General features: G+C 52.5%; 2 protein-coding genes across 3 annotated transcripts; both read right to left on the minus strand.

Moving 5' to 3' along the window:
• Positions 1 to 54: 54 nt before the first annotated feature.
• Positions 55 to 14,751, minus strand: NSFL1C (NSFL1 cofactor). The gene is made up of 9 exons (XM_014608814.3): positions 14,625 to 14,751; positions 14,140 to 14,237; positions 12,253 to 12,327; positions 10,963 to 11,128; positions 9,536 to 9,628; positions 8,739 to 8,848; positions 8,019 to 8,156; positions 2,725 to 2,889; positions 55 to 1,788 (listed from the first exon to the last, which is right to left on the minus strand). Exons 1-9 carry the CDS (start codon positions 14,724 to 14,726, stop codon positions 1,626 to 1,628), a joined length of 1,110 nt encoding a protein of 369 aa, XP_014464300.1. The 5' UTR covers positions 14,727 to 14,751; the 3' UTR covers positions 55 to 1,625.
• A 2,046-nt stretch (positions 14,752 to 16,797) lies between these two features.
• On the minus strand, positions 16,798 to 19,516 carry LOC102566006 (signal-regulatory protein gamma). Of its 2 annotated transcripts, none has more exons than XM_019483753.2 (4): positions 19,382 to 19,516; positions 18,112 to 18,360; positions 17,521 to 17,647; positions 16,798 to 17,055 (listed from the first exon to the last, which is right to left on the minus strand). In XM_019483753.2, the coding sequence occupies exons 1-4, from the start codon at positions 19,452 to 19,454 to the stop codon at positions 17,037 to 17,039; spliced, it is 468 nt and encodes a 155-aa protein (XP_019339298.1). In that variant the 5' UTR covers positions 19,455 to 19,516; the 3' UTR covers positions 16,798 to 17,036. The 2 variants fall into 2 exon arrangements, with proteins under 2 accessions (XP_019339298.1, XP_014464297.1); XM_014608811.3 differs by having other exon boundaries at positions 18,112 to 18,432.
• Between the last annotated feature and the right edge of the window lie 287 nt (positions 19,517 to 19,803).

A 19,803-nucleotide genomic window follows, 5' to 3' on the forward strand; every position in this document is an offset into this window, starting at 1 on the left:
GCCGCAGCAAGCCATCTCACGGGTCACGTCAGAAAGGGTCAGACAACACCGTCCTCCATTTCTTTTGGTTTTTAATGGTCACTTTCACAATAATTTACAACGTTTGCCGTTACGCACATCGTGTATCCACTTAGTGATGAAAAATGCTGTTAGTTCAATCCCGGGAGTGACGGCTCTCAGAAATGCCCTTGCTGAGGCCTGGGGTCTGGCTCCTCTGCCTACGCTGTGTGGAGGCACCTGTCTCCATGGACTTGGCGGACCCGCTGCCCCCTCCCCAGAGCAGGGAGCCTGGCCTTTGTTCTCTGCTCATTTCAAGTACCAAAGGGAAGGAGAGAGAACGTGGAAACCCCGAGGAGGCCGCATTCCTGCGCACAAGCTCGGAGGCTCAAGCGCAACTGAGACAGGAGAATGGAGCTGTGTGCTAGTGATCTGACCGCTCGCCCTTTGGGCTCTCACAGTCAAAGCAATACTGCTGGTCTCAGCGTGGCACCTACACAGCTAATGTTACAAAGCCTACAGAATTCAGCACAGCCAGCAGGATAAGCCCCGAGCTGAGACAACAAGGACCTGCAAGGCAGATGCAAGCTGTGCTGGCAGAACACGAGATGACAAACCTGCAGGCCTTGCTCTTGAATCGAGGCAGTGCCAGAAACCCCCATTTCTAAGAGGACTGAATTCACCCACAAGACTTCAAAGAAAAAAATATATATATAGACCCCCGAGCCCTAAATGCAAACAGTGAAAGCAGCCCAGGGAAGAGTCCCCGCGGGCGCTTCCATTGGTCCTCAACAAACACGAGAAAGCAAACCGAGGGGTAGCCTCTCCCCTGCAGCCTTGGCTTCGAAACCCACATAATTTCCAGCATCTCCATGGCTCAGTTAGAAAATTCTTATTAAAACAAAAATCTCTCTCCATTCAGAACAGGTATATCCATCTTTGCAGCCTTGTCCTTCCCTTTACTTTGTTAACAGAAGACAGAGCTTTCTGGGAAAAAAACAAGGAGCAGGCTGTCTCTCTCAAAGGAATGAGGCACCCTCCTCACGCACCAAGTCAGAACTACAGACAGACAGACAGACAGACAGCCTTGCTAATGGAGGGAGACGAGAGCGCCCAGGTTGGACTCTGAGAGGAACATCCACCCGAGCCTTGTAAAGCAGGAAGAGGGAGTCAGAGCTTTACCTCTGACTTTGGCTGAGAAAACCACTAGCCTTGCAGCTTAAACCCAGGCTTTAACCCCTAGAAAGAAACAAGCCAACTGCTGCCTGCGAGCGCTGCTGGCACAGGCCTGGAACCACTGGGAACCTGGGAGAAGGAAGCAGGTCTCAGCATGGAAATTGCTTCCTAGGAGCTGCCTCTCTCCTTCCCTCCCTCCCCTCTACTAAGCGCGATGACACGATCCACCAAAGCCAACTTAAGGGCTCCAGCAGGGGAGCCTCTGGCACAAGAGGCTGCGGCTCCTTTCAAAACGGTTTGTTTCGTGTGTTTATTTGAAAGTCCACTGATCATCACAAAAACAGGGGAAATGCAACTAAAGAGAAAACAGTCCAGCCAAGACCTAAGACCCCAGAGCTAGGAGGAGATGTGCCGCCACTCAGCAGGCGGGCAGGGGAGGAGAGGCGAGCCCATTATATTAATCGCTGGACAATGACGGCATTGAGCAGGTTGGCTTCCTTCAGGGTCTGGTTCTCATCAGTCAGCTCTTTGTTTGGGAAGGTGGTCATGAGCACAAAGCTGGTGGCAGCCATTGCTGGCCGGGCATCTACTATGAAGAGCCGGATGTCACGGATCCTGTTGAGGGGACCAAACACATAAGGGAGACCCGGTTACTTCACCCCTGCACCCGTGTAGGGGAAAAAGCCCAACCCTACTCTCAACTTCCTGAACAACCCCGTGACAACAGGGCACAGCCACTCTTAGGTAAATACTTCTGCTTTACACCTCTGCACCTAGCACGCTGCTTTACATCGACTATGGGTGAAGATAAAGCCCTTCAACCCAGGCTGCGATTCCATCCTTTGCCTGTCTGTCCTGGACTTGCATCCGCTTAAGCAGCTGTACTAACAGGGCTTACACCTGCCAAACGCTAACGTGTCTGAATGCTCCGGCGGGTAAAGCTAACCCTGGGCACACAGTCCGTAAAGCACTTTGGAGTCCTGAGGATGGAAGGTGCTACACCAGGGTGGGTAAAGTGGCAGATCCAGATGGTAGCCAGACTCCATTTCCCGGCAGCCCCTGTCCACTTGCTGCTGCCGGTTTCCACGGAGACCCAAGGAGCAGCGGTGCCATGACAGCACAGGGCCAGGGGTTACACCTCTGCACCTAGCTAAGGAGGCTGCTTTACATCAGCTACAGGTGAAGATAAAGCCTTTCAACCCAGGCTGCGATTCCATCCTTCTCCTAGACTTGTATCTGCTTAAAGAGTTGTACTTGAGGATAAAACAGCAGTGGCATTAAAGGTTACAAGAGTAACACTGAGGAGTCCAGATGAGCTAGCACCAATTCTAACAGCCTTCACTGTTTGGAAAACATTCTCACCTACCAAACAGTAAGAATGACCCGAAAACCCAGCAGCAATTTTGCTCCTATTCACCTATACAGACCGGTCCCCAGAGCTCCCCTTAGCAGGTGAGCCAGGATTTTAGCATCTGCTGCAGCTGTGCACAGTTTGTAGCGTCATTCAGGCCTTCCCCAGTTAGTAACCTGGGTTTCCCGTTGTCCGTGTACCTGTGGCTGTGGTTAAATTTCTGAACCAACCGCCCACCGTCTGCGAGCCGGATCTGGATGTTGGTGACAGGCTCTGACTCGTCAATGGTGATGGAGGAACTGGCTTTGGCTTCATTTTCTGCCTGCTGAGCTGGAGAGCTGGAGCCCATCACCTGTGGGGCGGTGCTGAGAAGAGGAAAACACCAAGGGCAGCTTTTAGAAACTAAATTGCTCCATCAGTGTCTGCCAGAAGAGTTCAGTCCCTGGCCACATTAACACTCTGGGGCTGGAAATCAGGATTCCCACACAAAGCAGCCATGAGGCCAACGCACCACAGAGAACAAGAACTCACACACCAGCTGGCAGCACACCAACTTCTCGCACACTGCTCTAGCATTTCCAAACCAGCCACTCCACTGGATCCACAGATTGCATTAGATATTCCCAGGCCCAGAGGAATCCAAGCATGGCTTCTGTTACTTGCTCCTCTTCAGTTCAGATTGATTTCACCCAAGTGCCAGTTAATAAAGGTGCACATGACACTCCCATGGACACAATATGGAACATTTAAAACAGTTAAGTAATTCCTTCTCACAGAGCCACTCTGCCACACATGCAAGTTTTTTTAAATATTTTTTTTACACCTAAGGAAAGAAAGAGAAGTTAAATGGTTGGACCAAGGCCAGAGTCACTGCCAGAACCAGGATTAGAACTCGTGCCCCTAGCTCTCAGACTCAGGTTTCAATTTCTTCACATCTCTCATTTTGCTACTACCAGCTAGGAGTTTGCAACAGAGAACAGGAGCAGGGATCAGTTCTGGTCAGCATATCTTATGTAGTAGAGCCTCGACTGCCTAAATCCCAGGGATAACAAGGGAGTTTGTAGAAGGAATTGGCACTGATAAAAGAGGAAAATATATTATCTGCTTTTTTTGGCCGTTGAAGCCGATAACATTTACCAATAATTATGCTGTCTGGCCAGGGCCCTGGACACCTGGGTTCCCTCTGCCCTGCGGGGCCAGGGCCCCCGGATGCCTGGGTTCCCTCAGGAAACAGCAGGTTTCCCCTTGCGGACTTGCAATTCAAAGGCAGCAGAGCAGAAAGCCCCAAGCCTACAGCAGGCAGCCTGCATCTGCCCTTACTTGGCTCAGCTCAGCTTGGCTCTGCTTAAAAGCGTCCCCAAGCTTAAAAATGGTGGTGGTGGTGCTTGAATTAAAGCTCATTCAACAAACTTTGATTTAAGCAGCCCTGCCGCCATTTTTAAGCACCAGGACACTGATACATGTGACACAGGAGGGCACCAAAAAAAAAGCAAACCAAAGGTTTATGTCAGTATTTACTTTAAAATGCTTTGTATGTTAAAGTAAATTGGTTATCACATCGGCATCAGCTAATATGGTTGGTTAATAATTGGCTATCAGTATCAGACAAGAAAAACTTTATCGATGCACCCTTAATATATATACACGTGTGTGTATATTTATATATATATCTATATAGATATATATAATCATTAGTTTTGTTACATGTGTCTATAAAATGCCATATGTTCTTCTATCCTAACAAAAAGCCAATTATTGACCTTTGAGTAAGAAATAAAACCCCAATGAAAAGAGGCCAGTTTCAGCCTAACCCTTTCATGGTTATATTTCCTGAACAGGATTATAATAGGATGCTGCTGAGACAGCAGGGGGCTGGTCCCAACCATCTAAGAGACACCTTTAACTGCTATGTTCCTATGGGAGGGGGTTTCATAATTTCATAGTTCTTAGGGTTGGAAGAGACCTAAACAAATCATCAGGTTCGACCTCCTGCCCCAGGCAGGAACAGGTGGTGTGGTCATATCACCCCAGCCAAATATCTGTCCGGCCTCCTCTTGAAGTCTCCCAAGGTAGGAGAGAGCACCACCTCCCTTGGGAGCCCATTCCAGAGCCTGGCAGCTCTGACTGTAAAGTACTGTCTCCCGATGTGCAGCCTGAACCTTCTCTCTAACAAGTTGTGGCTGTTATTCCTAGTAATCCCGGGTGGTGCCAGGGGAACAGAGCCTCCCCCAATTCTCGCTGGTCCCCTTGGTGAGTTTGTAAATGGCCACCAGATCCCCTCTCAGTCTTCTCTTGTGGAGGCTGAATAGGTACAGGCCCTTTAGCCTCTCTTCATAGGGCCTGCCCCACTGCCCCTTGACCATGCGAGTGGCCCTCTTCTGGACCCTCTCAATGCTAGCCACATCCCTCTTGAAGTTCAGTGCCCAGAACTGGACACAGTACTCCAACTGCAGCCTGACCAATGCCACATATAAGGAAAGGATCATCTCCCTGGCCCTGCCTGTGATGCATCTGTAGATGCACAAGATGCGGCTTCCTTGCACTGGCAGCTCACATTCATCCTGGAGTCAACAATGACTCCAAGATCCCTTTCTGCCACCGTGTTGACAAGAAGGGTGTTCCCCAGCCTATAGGCATGTTGCTGGTTCCTTCTCCTCCCTAGATGCAGTACCTTGCACTTGTCTGCATTGAACTTGTCCACATTGGGAGCCCAAGAAGGGTGGCTGTGCCTAAAGGAAACGATCCTTCGGGCACAAAGCAAGACGATCCCCAAGCGAGGCAAAAAAGGGAAAGGGGCCAGAAGGCTTCCATGGCTGACCAGAGAAATCCAGGGCAGCCTATGGGCCAAAAGGGGAGCACATAAAAAGTTGAAATAGGGTGAGATCACTAAAGATGAATATACCTCCTCTGCTCGTGCTTGTAGGGAGGCAGTTAGGCGGGCCAAAGCTACCATGGAGCTGAGGATGGCAACCCAAGTAAAAGACAACAAGAAATTGTTTTTTAGATATATTGGGAGTAAAAGGAAGGCCCAGGGAGGAATAGGACCCCTGCTAAATGGGCAGAAACAATTGGTGACAGACAGGGGGGACAAGGCTGAACTCCTCAACGAGTTCTTTGCCTCAGTGTTCCTAAGTGAGGGGCACGACAAGTCTCTCACTGGGGTTGTAGAGAGGCAGCAGCAAGGTGCCAGACTTCCATACGTAGATCCTGAGGTGGTGCAGAGTCACTTGGAAGAACTGGATGCCTTTAAATCGGCAGGCCCGGATGGGCTCCATCCCAGGGTGCTGAAGGCACTGGCCAACATCATTGCAGAGCCACTGGCGGGAATATTCGAACACTCGTGGTGCACAGGCCAAGTGCCGGAGGACTGGAAAAGGGCCATTGTGGTCCCCATTTTCAAAAAGGGGAGGAAGGAGGACCCGGGCAACTATAGGCCAGTCAGTCTCACCTCCATCCTTGGTAAAGTCTTTGAAAAAATTATCAAGGCTCACATTTGTGAGAGCCCGGCAGGGCAGATTATGCGGAGGGGAAACCACCACAGGTTTGTGGCGGGCAGATCGTGCCTGACCAACCTAGTCTCTTTCTATGACCAGGTTACGAAACGCCTGGACACAGAAGGAGGGGTGAATGTCGTATACTTAGACTTCAGGAAGGCCTTCGATACGGTATCCCACCCCATACTGGTGAACAAGTTAAGAGGCTGTGATGTGGATGACTACACAGTCCGGTGGGTGGCGAATTGGCTAGAGGGTCACACCCAGAGAGTCGTGGTGGATGGGTCGGTCTCGACCTGGAAGGGTATGGGCAGTGGGGTCCCGCAGGGCTCGGTCCTTGGACCGATACTCTTTAATGTCTTCATCAGCGACTTGGACGAGGGAGTCAAATGTACTCTGTCCAAGTTTGCAGATGACACAAAGCTATGGGGAGAAGTGGACACGCCGGAGGGCAGGGAACAGCTGCAGGCAGACCTGGACAGGTTGGACAAGTGGGCAGAAAACAACAGGATGCAGTTCAACAAGGAGAAATGCAAAGTGCTGCACCTAGGGAGGAAGAATGTCCAGCACACCTACAGCCTAGGGAATGACCTGCTGGGTGGCACGGAAGTGGAAAGGGATCTCGGAGTCCTAGTGGACTCCAAGATGAACATGAGTCGGCAGTGTGATGAAGCCATCAGAAAAGCCAATGGCACTTTATCGTGCATCAGTAGATGCATGACGAATAGGTCCAAGGAGGTGATACTTCCCCTCTATAGGGCGCTGGTCAGACCGCAGTTGGAGTACTGCGTGCAATTCTGGGCGCCACACTTCAAGAGGGATGCGGATAACCTGGAGAGGGTCCAGAGAAGGGCAACTCGTATGGTCAAGGGCCTGCAGACCAAGCCCTACAAGGAGAGACTAGAGAAACTGGACCTTTTCAGCCTCCGCAAGAGAAGGTTGAGAGGCGACCTTGTGGCTGCCTATAAGTTCATCACGGGGGCACAGAAGGGTATTGGTGAGTATTTATTCACCAAGGCGCCCCCGGGGGTTACAAGAAACAATGGCCACAAGCTAGCAGAGAGCAGATTTAGATTGGACATTAGGAAGAACTTCTTCACAGTTCGAGTGGCCAAGGTCTGGAACGGGCTCCCAAGGGAGGTGGTGCTCTCCCCTGCCCTGGGGGTCTTCAAGAGGAGGTTAGATGAGTATCTAGCTGGGGTCATCTAGACCCAGCACTCTTTCCTGCTTATGCAGGGGGTCGGACTCGATGATCTATTGAGGTCCCTTCCGACCCTAACATCTATGAATCTATGAACTCCATCCTATTCTCATCTGCCCACCTCTGCAACCTGTCTAGATCTAGCTGGATTCTGTCCCTTCCCTCCAGCATGCTCACCTCACCCCACAACTTGGTGTCATCAATGAATCTGGACAGCGTGCTTTCCACGCCCACATCTAGATCACTGATAAAGATGTTGAACAGTACAGGCGCCAGGACCGAGCCCAGGGTGGATCAGTGCTGCAGATACTAACAGGAACAGCCAAGCTATATGAATGAATTACATCAGCTGTGTTACCATAAACTGCCAGCAAGACTACTGCTGGCTCTCAACTCTGTCTGGAAGGTCCTTGTATAGAACTCACTTCAGAAGAAAAAGGACCTCTCTCAGATTTAAGAAACATCCATGACCATAGCTCCTTTCCCAGAAAGGAAGTTGCAACCCCTTTGGCACAGGGCACATTCAAGCGTGACAAGCCCAACAACATGCTAATGCTCTATGCAAAGAACCACTGGTCACTTGTACATGCCAGCATCAGACTGGAATACAGGATTCTGTTTGCTGCGCACCCAGCCATGACAGCACGGCAGACCTTAGAGACTTATCCAAATAAGTCTTCTGCCCCACAGGCACTCTCAGTATTTCCTGTCCTGAAAGACTCCTCTCTTATCTACACTATTTTGGATGTTTCTTGGGGATGGGCTGTCAGACGACAAACCAGCACGGCTGCGTTCTCACCTGCCCAGTTTCTGCCCTTCTCCAGTGAAAGCCCTGAAGACACTTTTGGGTTTTATGTAGTCCTCATCCCGGTGGTCCTCCATGTCCAAGTTCACTTGGCCGCCACGTGCCAGCCTACGGAGCTCTGCTGGGACCTCCCTGGAAGCAGAAAGAGGATGCAGTGCAGTAAATCCCAATCAGACAGAGCTGGAGATCCCTTTCTGCCAGGAGAAGAGGGCATCTCTCCCACTGCCCTGACAGAAGTCACCACAAAAAGCAGACCAGTCAGCCTGGAGACCGTCCCCATGTGCAAGGGTCTAAGGATCCTTGAAGCATCCCAAATCCTGCTTAACTGATGCTGAAAAGATTTACTTTCCAACACCTTGGCACTCCTCAGTGGTTCCTCTTCACCAGCCCTTAATTTACTACATGTGGCTCTGTAATACCTCAGGGACCCTTAACCCACATATGGAAGAATCTGCTTCCTTGCATCGAGGCCGCAGCATCTCGCATTACTTAGAGACAGGGCTGCCTCCACAGCTCCATGCCTAAAGGCAAATACTGCAGTCTGACCTCCTCATGGCTTCCACATAAAAGAGCTACCACTAACGGGGAAGCGGTAGGTGAAAAGCACTGTGTACATAAAGCTTTGGCTCCCAGGAATCTGGTCTGCCCAGATCCCTTTGTTTGAGAATACAGGTGTCCCCTACTCAGGCATGCCCAGCCCTGCACGCTGCGTACCCTCTGCGGATGGACTCCAGGAACTGGGCATTGGATGGGTCCTGGTAGCTCCTCAGCTCCCCACTGTCCAGGCTGAATCCACTCTTCCATAGTTTCAGTACAACATGCACCTGTGATCACCCAAGCAGAATAATTAGTTCCTCTGCAGTGTCCTTAATAAAACACCTAGAAATGAGAGGCCTGAATAGCAGGCAATATCAAACTGCAGACTAAGCCCCAGGGAGGGGGCCTAGTTACAATCAACAACATGAAACTCAATACAATCAATAGCAAGAAAAAGCATCTGCTTGTTGTTCGGTGATCCCGCTCCTGTCCAAGCTGTCCCCCACCAAACCGCCAGTGCGGCGTCCCTACCCTTTGTGGCAATTCTGGCTGAAAAGCCAGAGAACCTTGTACTCCTGGTCCTGTCACTGCTGTTCTCCTGAAAACAAACAGAAGTTCATTCTCCAGTGCTTTCTAAGAACCCTCCATCATGAGCATTACAATCACACCTAGAGCTGCTGAGAAAAGGTCCTTGCACTTCTGAGGCTCTCCCAGTTTTCTAATTAACAAGCCAGCAGGACACTGCCTATGACACACCTGAATGTGTGTCAACTCTACGCACCACGAAGCAAAGAGCCTGTGCCAGACTAAGAATTTGCAAATGCTGACTGGCTTGCAGCTCAGGTGCCTTCCATTGCCATCAGCCTCTTTTGTGCATCTTTAAGCTCATCATTAGGGAAAACAGGAACTTTATAGCTCAGTACAGCAATGGTTCCCCTGTTGATTTTTCTGGAAACGAATGGTGAGATACTCACGTCCTGAGCAGAGTTCTGTCTCCTCTCTCCCGACACATAGGCAGACTCCTCCTCTGGAGCAGCTCCAAGGCGGTACCCTCCCCCAGCAAATGGCTGCAAGAGACCATCCCATAGCAGAGATTAGGGATGAATACATGCCCAGGGAATCATAGACTCATAGAAAGTTAGGATTGGAAGGGACCTCACAGGGTCATCTAGTCCAACCCCCTGCTCAAAGCAGGACCGGCCCAACTACATCATCCCAGCCAAGGCTTTGTCTAGCCAGGTTTTGAAAACCTCCAAGGATGGAGACTGCACCTCCTCTCTAGATAACCTGTTCCAGTGTTTTGCTATCCTCCTAATGAGAAAATTCTTCCTAATATCCAACCTCAACTTCCCTTGCTGCAACTTGAGCCCACTGATCCTTGTTCTGTCATCTGCCCCCACTGACAACAGTCCAGATCCATCCTCTTTCGAATCCCCCACCCTTCAGGTAGTTGAAGGCTGCTATTAAGTCCCCTCTCAGTCTCCTCTTCTCTAGACTAAATCAGCCCAATTCCCTCAGCCTCTCCTCACAAGTCTTGTTCCCCAGCCTTCGAACCATTTTTGTCACCCTCCACTGGACTCTCTCCAATGTGCCCACATCCTTTCTGTAGTGGGGGGCCTAAAACTGAACACAGGACTCCAGATGTGGCCTCACCCATGCTGAACAGAGAAGAATAATCACTTCCCCTGACCTACTGGCAATGCACCTACCAATGCAGCCCAGGATGCCGTTATCCTTCTTGGCAAAAAGGGCACACTGCTGGCTCATATTCAGCTTACGGTCCACTGTAACACCCAGGTCCTTTTCTGCAGAGCTGTTGCCCAGCCAGTCAGTCCCCAGCCTGTACTGGTGCATGGGATTGTTCTGTCCTCCTTGCAGGACTTTGCACTTGTCCTTGTTGAACCTCAGGAGATTTCTTTTGGTCCAATCCTTCAATTTGTCTCGGTCACTCCGACTCCTAGCTCTACCCTCCAGTGTATCTACTACTCCCCCCAGCTTGGTGTCATCTACAAACTTGCTGAGGGTGCACTCTATGCCATCTTCCAGGTTGTTGAAGGTACTGAACAAAACTGGCCCCAGGACTGACCCCTGGGGAATGCTCCCTCCACTCCCCAAAGGCAGACAAACAAAAGGGTCACTGCATCAGTGATATGGTTAGGAAACTCATTGCTCTAGCAGCCAACTTGTTAGCCAATTAATCACCTGACACCCTGACTCGACTGTTCTTGCCATTGTGCTACATGTATTAGATCAGCAGTAATAGACGGGCCTAGATACCGCTGTCCTCGAAATAATCCCAGGACTTGACAGTGACAAACAACCATCAGTGGGATGAGGGGGAGAGAATGCCAGGAGGACTCAGCTGAAACGGGAAGGAAAGACAAGTCCCCTCGCCCCTCACTTTTGGTCTGCTCGTCTCCCCAGGGCTCTTGGCTGTCCGATCAACAGCTACTGCTCCATGCTCCTTTGCCCCTTTGAAGAGATCCTCCACCAGCTCATTGGGGCTTTTCTTCCTTGGAGGGCCAACGATCTGCTGCCCACTCCTCTCTGAGCCGCCTGCATAAAACCTAAACAGAAAACACCCCTGTCACTGATGGGCTTGGGGGTCATTCATATGAAGTAATGCATCTCCAGAAGATGGGTCTGAGAAAACCCAGCAGGTTACAGAGCAGGCCCAGAGTTGCTGATCAGGAGGAAGCTGTCCACATGCAGTTTTAAAGGCCCTGAGAGCTAAAGAAAAAACTGCTGTTCATCACATTCAGTTATTGCCAGTTTCTGTTAGACAGTCCTATAGTTTGCACAAAGCATCCTTCTACTGAAGGCAGTTCCAGTAGCTGATGGGAATAGAAAAGCCATGACTTAGCAGCTTTGTCTTCTACAACAGTTTGAAAAGCTATTTCTTGGCAAGTCCATAGTAGAATTTCCAAGTTTAGCAAAAAAAAAAAGGGGAAGGAAAGAGGGAAATGAAAACCCAGCCCAACAAAGACTGGCTAGCTGCACTCCTAAATACTGTGGCCTGCTACATCACTACATCCTAAGCAAATCACCAAACTGTTGTGCCTCAGTCTACCTCTCTGAAAAGTGAAATACCATTCTTAGCCACTTATTCGCTTCCTTCCATTTGCTTTGCAAGTCACCCTTATGTGCATTTTAACTACTTGCAGCTGACATGGCAGAAAACTTCACTGCTAACATTTCTTAAATGATGCTTTAAAGATGAGAAAATCCTGGTAAAAGGAGGACCTGCAACTTCCCTTTCAATCCCCCATCCCACTGCAGTCCTGCATGGTAATGGCTCTAACAGAGCTCCAATATTACCAAGTATCACTCCTCTAACACAAATACAGATGCCATTATGCAAGCCCCAGAATGAACGCATTAGGGATGGGAAGAAGGACATGGCCTCAGAACTCTGTAAATCCCCACTGACTTTCAACATCCCCCTCAACAGCACAGCTCTGTAACCAAAATGTGCATATCTACAGAAAGTGCTCACCATGAGCTTACAGGTGCTATTGTTGCTGGCTAGCCTTTTAGCCTAAGACTCATAGTTCTTAAAACCACAAGACTCTTCAATTCATATGAATTTATAGCAAATAATAAATCAGATTTAAATCACACTGAGCATAAAGTTCCACGCTTCTCCAAAAGGAAAATCCCCCACAATTCACTTATTTAACTGAAAACTGACCTTTGTCCCTCTTCATCTTCATCCTCCTCCTCTTGAGCATGAACAAGGTCTCTGAATGATGTCACTCGGTGATCACTAGGAGATGATAACAGAATGAATGCATGAGTCACGAACATGTATTTCAGACATGTAATTAATGAGACTCATCAGACCACAAGGGCAACTCCTACCGGACTTCAACTCCAGTGCATGGCAGGAGACAAAACAGCATGTACAGTGTTTTCAGTGGCCTTCAGTTTTTGCACTAGTTAAACCTCCCTTGTAACCTGTGCAGGTGGCAAGTCAGAAGGAACTGCTGTGATCGTCTAGTCACTGCTACGGAGGATAACACACACTTTGCTCACTCTGTCCCCAACTGCAACACAAACCACCAGTGCATGCTCCTATGATAACCATAGCATACCCAAGAGGTCAAGGGACAAAAACTGGAGTTGTGCTTCTTTATGATTTATGAAGATCTGAAAAGCGGCACAAGAAAAAGAAGCGTGGGATCAGAGCAAATCCCGCAGGCCTTCGTTGTGTCAGTACCAGGTCCTGCGTCACCTAGGGTCCGATTCATCACCCGGCCAGACCACAGGATCCCACTGATGTCTCAGAGCCCTACTGATATCCTGAGTGGTGAAAGAGGCTCAAACATCCCGACTCTGAACCTCTACCCATCACATCTATGACAGTACACCAGACAGCTGCACTACGAGTACATCGGGGTGTGCATCAGGAACTGGGAGAACACCTGTTCACCACGGCACCCCAAGGGAAGATGCCGTCTAACGGTCACAAACTGCGGGAAGACTGTTTCAGACACAAGGAAAAATGTCTTTACCCTCCAAATCGCCAGTCTGGAACAGACTCCCCCGAGAAGCAGTGCAAGCACCAACTTTGGATACGTTTAAGAAACGTTTATGTTGCTGAGGTGATCTGACCCTAGCTGGGCTGGACCCGACGATCTCACAGGTCCCTTCCAGCCCTAACATCTACGAACTCTACGCGCTCTATGAGGCGTTAGCATCCTGGACAGAGCACGTGACAAAGCGTCAGTCATTTTCCCTGCTGACACACTGGGCGCACCAGCAGCTTTATCCGCAGAACAATCCACAATAACACAATAATGCGTTTCGTCTAACTTGCGAAGCTCCCCAACGCAATCAGTAATATTTCCCACTGATCTGTAGTATTTCTATCGCAGCTCCTAACTGACAGGCTCATCTGGACACGCACCCACCAGCGTCTGGCGTGAGACCCCCAAATTCGCGTGCCTCAGAGTACGACATGGTACCGCTCTGCTCGTCTGTAAAACGGGGGTGCGTTTCCTTATTTCGCAGAGGTGTCACGAGGCCAAATTCATTCATGCTTGAAAAGCACCTCGACAGCCTCAGGGTTTTGAACCCGAAAGCTTGCTTAATAACTATTCACCAACTATTTGGGTTGGTCTAATATTTCATAGATTTCATAGACATTCGGGCTGGAAGGGACCTCGGAAGATCATCGAGTCCAGCCCCTGCCCAAAGGGCAGGAAGTCAGCTGGGGTCACAGGATCCCAGCAAGATGAGCATCCAGTTTCATCTCGAAGGTAATAAGAGATATCAAATTCACCCGAGGAACCTTGTCAGACAGACAAAGCTTTTGTTTTTGTTACTGTGCAGTTCAAACCTGTTCGGAGGAAACCGCCAAGATCAGCCGGTTGAACTATCCAACTAAAATCAACTTTGCCTCGAGCAGCGCGATGAACCGGCCTCTACCGCCCTGCGGAGACGCGCGATCGCACCCGTCGCACAAAGCGAAGCGGGAGGGGACTCGCGCTCGGAAAACCGTCCGACACCGATGTCGCGCTCCCAAACCTGCGGGCGCGCGGCGACGGAGCTGTGGGACGGGCGACGCGGCGCTCACCTGGGCGCGGTGCCCCTGGAGATGGAGCTGGGCGTGGGCTGGGGAAGTGTCACGATGTCGTCGTCGGCCCCGTCCTCGTAGAAACTGGCCAGGGCCAGCTGCAAAGTCAACAAGGGCAGAAGCACCGATGAAGGACGGTGACCGCCCCGCGCGCCCTCCCGCCCACCGCGGGGGAGACGGGGCGACACGGCCCCCCCCACACACACAACAGAAAGCCCTTCTCCCCTGCAGGTCACCGCCCAAGGTCACCCCCTGATGCCGCCTGGCAGACGTAACATTTAACACCCTGCCAGTCCCTGTCTGGAGGGTCGCTGTGGGGAGGAGCGCTCAGGGCCCCGGCCTGAGGCTCGTGGTGGGGACGGGAGGCCCTGCTGCACCCGCTGGGGGGGGAGGAGGGGTGCTGGCAGACGTTAGGTTCATGGCGCGGCTCATCGGCACCTCCCCTCCCCCGGGCTCGCGCGGGGCGGGCGGGCGGGCGGCCGCACCTGCAGGTCGCCCCCGGCGGACTCGAGGAAGAAGCGGGCGCGCTCCTCCTCGGCCCCCGTCACGGCCACGAACTCCCTCAGCGCCTCCTGCCGCTCCGCCATCTTGCCGTGCAGCGCCCAAACCGCTCCGCTCCCTGCCCCGCCCCCCGCCGGAAGTGGGTGCCGCGCTCACCTCGCCGGCCGGAAACACCCGTCCGCGCCGCGCCGCCCCCTGCCGGCCCGGAGGGGCAGCGCCCCAAGGCGGCGGCCTGCGCCTCTGGCCAGATGTGTCTGTGTATTTCTCTGCGTGTACAGCTCCATCGAGAGCGATCCACCTAGCCATGTAGATATCTATCCAGATCGCTGTCTCTCTCTCTCTATATATATCCAGATCTAGATCTATCTACCTAGCTCTACCTAGCAATATAGATATCTATCTAGATCTATCTATCTCTGTCTATATCTATGTATATATATCTATATCAATATCTATCTTTCAATATAGATATCTATCTATATCCAGATCTAGATCTAGATCTATCTACCTATATCTATCTATATCAATCCATATCTAGATCTATCTACCTATATCTATATCTATGTATATATCTATGTATATATATCTATATCAATATCTATCTATATCGATCCATATCTATCTATCTATCTATATAGATATCTATCTATATCCAGATCTTGATCTAGATCTATCTACCTATATCTATCAATATACATATCTATCTATCTATCTATCTATATCCATATCTATATCTAGATATCTACCTATATCTATCTATATATCTATACCTATCTATATCTATGTATATCTCTCTATCTATATCTATCTCTCCATCTATATACAGCTACTCGCTTAACGTCATAGCTACATTCGTGAAAAATGCGACTTTAAGGGAGACAAGCTGTTAAGCAAACCCAATTACGTCGCAGTAGTCACAGGCACTCCTCGCTTCACGCTGTCCCGGTTAATGTTGTTTCGTTATCGCGTCGCCGATCTATTCGAGAGCGCACTCATTTAAAGCTGTGCAATGTTGGGTGATAACGCTGTTTGGCCGCTGCCTGCTAGTAGGTAACTACTGTGATGTAACTGGAGTCGCTTAACGTCGTTTCGCTGAAAGTTGGCTTTTCAAGACGGTAACAACGACGTTCAGCAAGGAGTAGCAGTACATACTAGCAGGCGGCGACCAAACAGCGTTATCACCAAGCATTGCACAACTTTAAACGAGCGTGTTCTCTAATAGATTAGCGACGTAATAACGAAATAACATTAACCAGGATGACGTTAAGTGAGGAATACCTGCATATATGTAGATGCATTTGTGTAAAAGGAAGAGCTCTGCTTTTCACATTCCTGATGCACAGACTTTAAGGACAATGCCAAAAATCATGAGCGCTGGTGACACCGCACATGTGGCCCTGCTGGCGACAAGCATCCTCCACCCCTGCCTGGGGTTCAGATACTTCCAGCTCCCTTGGCGGGCATCCTACGCGCAGGCCCGAGTCCAGAGACCTGGGGTTCGAAGGCCCCCGAGTTTCGCTTGCCCCCAGCTGTACGGCTGCAGGAGCGAGCGAGGGAGGAGTCTCCCGTTTCCATGAAGGTGGTGTGTAGCCAAGATCCTCCTGCCAGAAGTCGAAGTGGGAAGCTAACGATGAGGCTGTCGTAGGGAGTCCTGTCCGCAAGCAGACACGGGTGCACCCTCCACTACAAAGGGCCATTTAAATTGCATTACCTCGGTCAGGGTATTTCCCCTGTCACCACTGTAGATGTGGTATTTGACGTGTGCAAGACACTCCCAGTTTGCTCTGGACCTTTCCCAGACAGGGCATCAGCCTGCCCCGAGCGCGGGGTGCTTCCCACGACGCACGTGCAGGGTAATGAGAGCAGTCTGGCCCGTGCACCAGCCGCTCCCGTGCAACCTCCACGCTCAGCGGGAGTTCGGGTCGCAGCTGCAGGAAACGGGATTGGTAAACCCTGAGATTTGTCTCACAAGCCCAGGCTGTGCCCAGCTGGTTTGGGCTGGCACGGATCCGCCCGCACCAGGCTGTGCTGGGAGGACAGTGTGCCTCACCGCCCAGATGCTGCCTTCGTCTTTGCCAAGGGACATGGATGAGGCTCTGCCTGTCTAGAAGGAGTGCAAATGGTTTATTTTCAAAAAGGAATCATTGCACAAGCGTCTCCTGGTGCTCCTGGCTGGAGCTCGCCAGGGTCCAAGGCAGCAGAAACAGTGCCGTGGGGCGGGGCGGAGGGGCTGTGCTCCCTGCTCCCGTCGCCCTGGCATCCCAGAGCACCAGCCACCCCCTGGGTCCAGCACGGCACCTACCCCCAGGCCGCTCAGCTACCAGCTCAGGGCAGGTGCTGCAGGAACAACAGGGCTAGAGCACGAGGCAGCCGAAGAGATGGAGGAGGAGGGTCCCTTAGCTGTTGTCTGCGCGCCTGTGCGGAGGACAAGGCAGGGGACAAAGCGTCGTGAGTAAGCTCCCGTCTCCAAGCCTCAGCGCAGGGTGTGGGGGACCCATTCCCCAGAGGTGCACCCCAGAGGTTGCCGCTCCTGCATCCCCTCAGGAGGGGTGGAGGTCCCTGCTGCAGAGCTCTGGACCCCAGGACACAGCCTGCTGCATGGTCCCGACTGCACGTGGGGGGCAGAAGAGGAGTCCCCACAGCTCCGCGTGTGTGGGGTGGAGGCAGAGCCGGCCCTGCCCCAGGGCACGCTCGATGCCTCCTGCTCCTGGGTCACTGGCACCTCACACTGCCCAGGCCTTCCCAGGGGAGGAAGAGCAGGAGGAGCAAGGCAGCCCAGCAAGCAGTGACCCCAGAGACCTCCAGCCCCCCATGCCAGCCTCTCTGCAGGGCTCTATCCCTGCCACCTGCTCCTGGTCCCCGGGAGAGAGACCTCATTACCTTCTCAGCAAGAAGAAGAAGAGCAAGAAGAGCAGGACAGCCATCAGCACCTTCTCCAGGGCAGCCCCGAGCCAGAACATGGGGCCGGGCAAGAGCCACAGCCCCGAAACAGAGGCTGGACCTGCAGCTGAAATGCATGGGGTCAGCAGACACACCAGAGCCCCGCAGGAAGGGTCCCCACTGCCACCCCCAACCCAGGCCGGAGGACACGTGGCTCCTAGCCCTCCCCCTGAGCTTGCAGGCGGCTGTGCTAGGATTTGGGGCAGCCCACGTGGGGTGCTGAGATGGGCCCATCGGGCACCAGCAGGGTCTGGTGCAGCCAGACCAGGAGTTTTGCACAGAGGAGGAGGAGTGGACATAAGGCTGCCTGCCCTGCCCCTGTGCTAGCACAGGCACCAGAAGAGATCTGACCCCTTCTCACCGCCACTGCGGCTGCTCTGCTGAGTTTAGGGCAATCTCTCTGTGAGCATATCTAAGGCTGGGACAGAAACCCCCTGGGATCTGCAGCTCCCTCCAGAGAGGTGTCCCTGTCCTCATGATCCCTGCCCACTGCATCCCAGCTGCCCGGTGCACGTCTGGGGGTGCACTCACCACGCACAGACACCACCGTGTCTGGTCCAGAGACGAACTCCGTCAGTTCATTGTACGGTCCTCTACTGAACTTCACACAGTAATAGGTGCCGGCGTCCTCGGGGCGGATGTCACTGATGCGGATGGAGTAGTCTGTGGGAGAGCTGACTGCAACCCTTGTGACCCGGGGCAATGACTGTGTCTCTTTGAAGATGGGCTGGCGGTCCTTGCCCTTGCCCTTGAACCACTCCACCGGCCCTGCTGGTGCATCTGCAGGCACGATGCAATTCAGCACGAGCGTCTTCCCCACCAACACCGATGCCAAGTTCTGGCCCCCGGTGCCTAGGACGCAGAGGACGGGACGGGATGGGGTGAGGAGACGGAGAGGGAAGGTGGCACTTTCTGCAAGACTTGGGAGTCAATATGCAGCAATGGCTGGCCGTCACATCCCGCTGGGGCTGGGAGCTCTGCACAGGCTGGGTTACCCCTCAGAGGGGATGGCAGGCAGCTAGTGCTCTTTAAAGGGCTGGACGGGGACGGGAAAGGCCGCTGGGGCCTCAAGTGCTGACCGCCTGGGAGCCGTGTCGGGGTCACCTTCTGGGGTCAGCTCAGGCCCTTACTCCCCCCCCGGACACTGGCACTTGATCACCATCCTGATGCAACAGGGCCGTGCCCAGCCCGAGGGGGGCCCTGCCCTAACGTCACGCTGTTTACGGGAGTGCCTGCGGTCGGAGAGGGGAAGTCTTGCCCCAGGCTGGATTACGAGACAGGAAGCAAAGAGGACAAGAAAAAGGTGGAGTAACCTAGGACCCGGTTAGCTCCAGGGTGCTGGGGGCTGGGGTGCTTGGGGTGCTTGGAGCTTGCCGCAGACACTAAAGACAGGGCTGAAACAATAAAGTCATGTGCGGCTCAATGACAGATGAACGGCAATATTGATGCATGCTACTTATTATCCTCACTACGAGGAGCATCAGCCAAAGTGCTGCATGGTGGTAGTGCCTGGAGACCAGCCATGAGCGGGACCCCATGGGGTTGGGGACTAACCCATGGCCCTGTCCATCCATGTCAAAGCGGAAAGGCCTCTTCAAACTGCAGGTGGGTGGGTTAGGAGCTGGGTTAAACCTCAGCCAAATGAAGCAGGGTTTAGGAGGGACGGTTAAGAATGGGACAGGCAGCGCTGCCGACTGTCATGGTGCCTCTAGGGAACAGCGAAAGAAGAGGGGCAAGGATCAGACCAGCTAAAGCTGCTCGGTCCGTGCCTGTTTGGGCAGCATCTCTGTTTCATACTCACCTGGGACGTCCACAAGAAGCAGCACCACGAGGGCTAGCAGACACCGGCCAGGTCCAGGGGCCAACGTGGCCATGGAGACGGCGGAGTGGGGACCCTTCCTCGCTACTGCCCAGGTCCTCTCCCCGCGGGCAGGAACGCAGAGGTTCCCAGTCGGAAGGGTTTTCCGAAATGCAGAAGGAAGTGGGTTGCAGCGAGCAGGGGAGCAGCCGGCCCCATGGAGGCAGCGCTGGGGCCCCGTGGACACGGGCTCAGCATGGGGTTAGGCAAGGAGCCTCAGCCCTCCCCTCTCCCAGCACCGTGACCGTGGTCTCCCACGGCAGGGCCCACAGACGACCGAGCAGCGAGAGCCCAGGGGGATGTTGGCCAGCGAAGGACCTGCCTCCCAGTGCCGGCCAGGCCCAGACACGGCCCGTGCTGCCCAG

Source organism: Alligator mississippiensis, chromosome 9 (genome assembly GCF_030867095.1).
Source record: "Alligator mississippiensis isolate rAllMis1 chromosome 9, rAllMis1, whole genome shotgun sequence".
In the NCBI taxonomy this organism is placed as follows: Eukaryota; Metazoa; Chordata; order Crocodylia; family Alligatoridae; genus Alligator; species Alligator mississippiensis.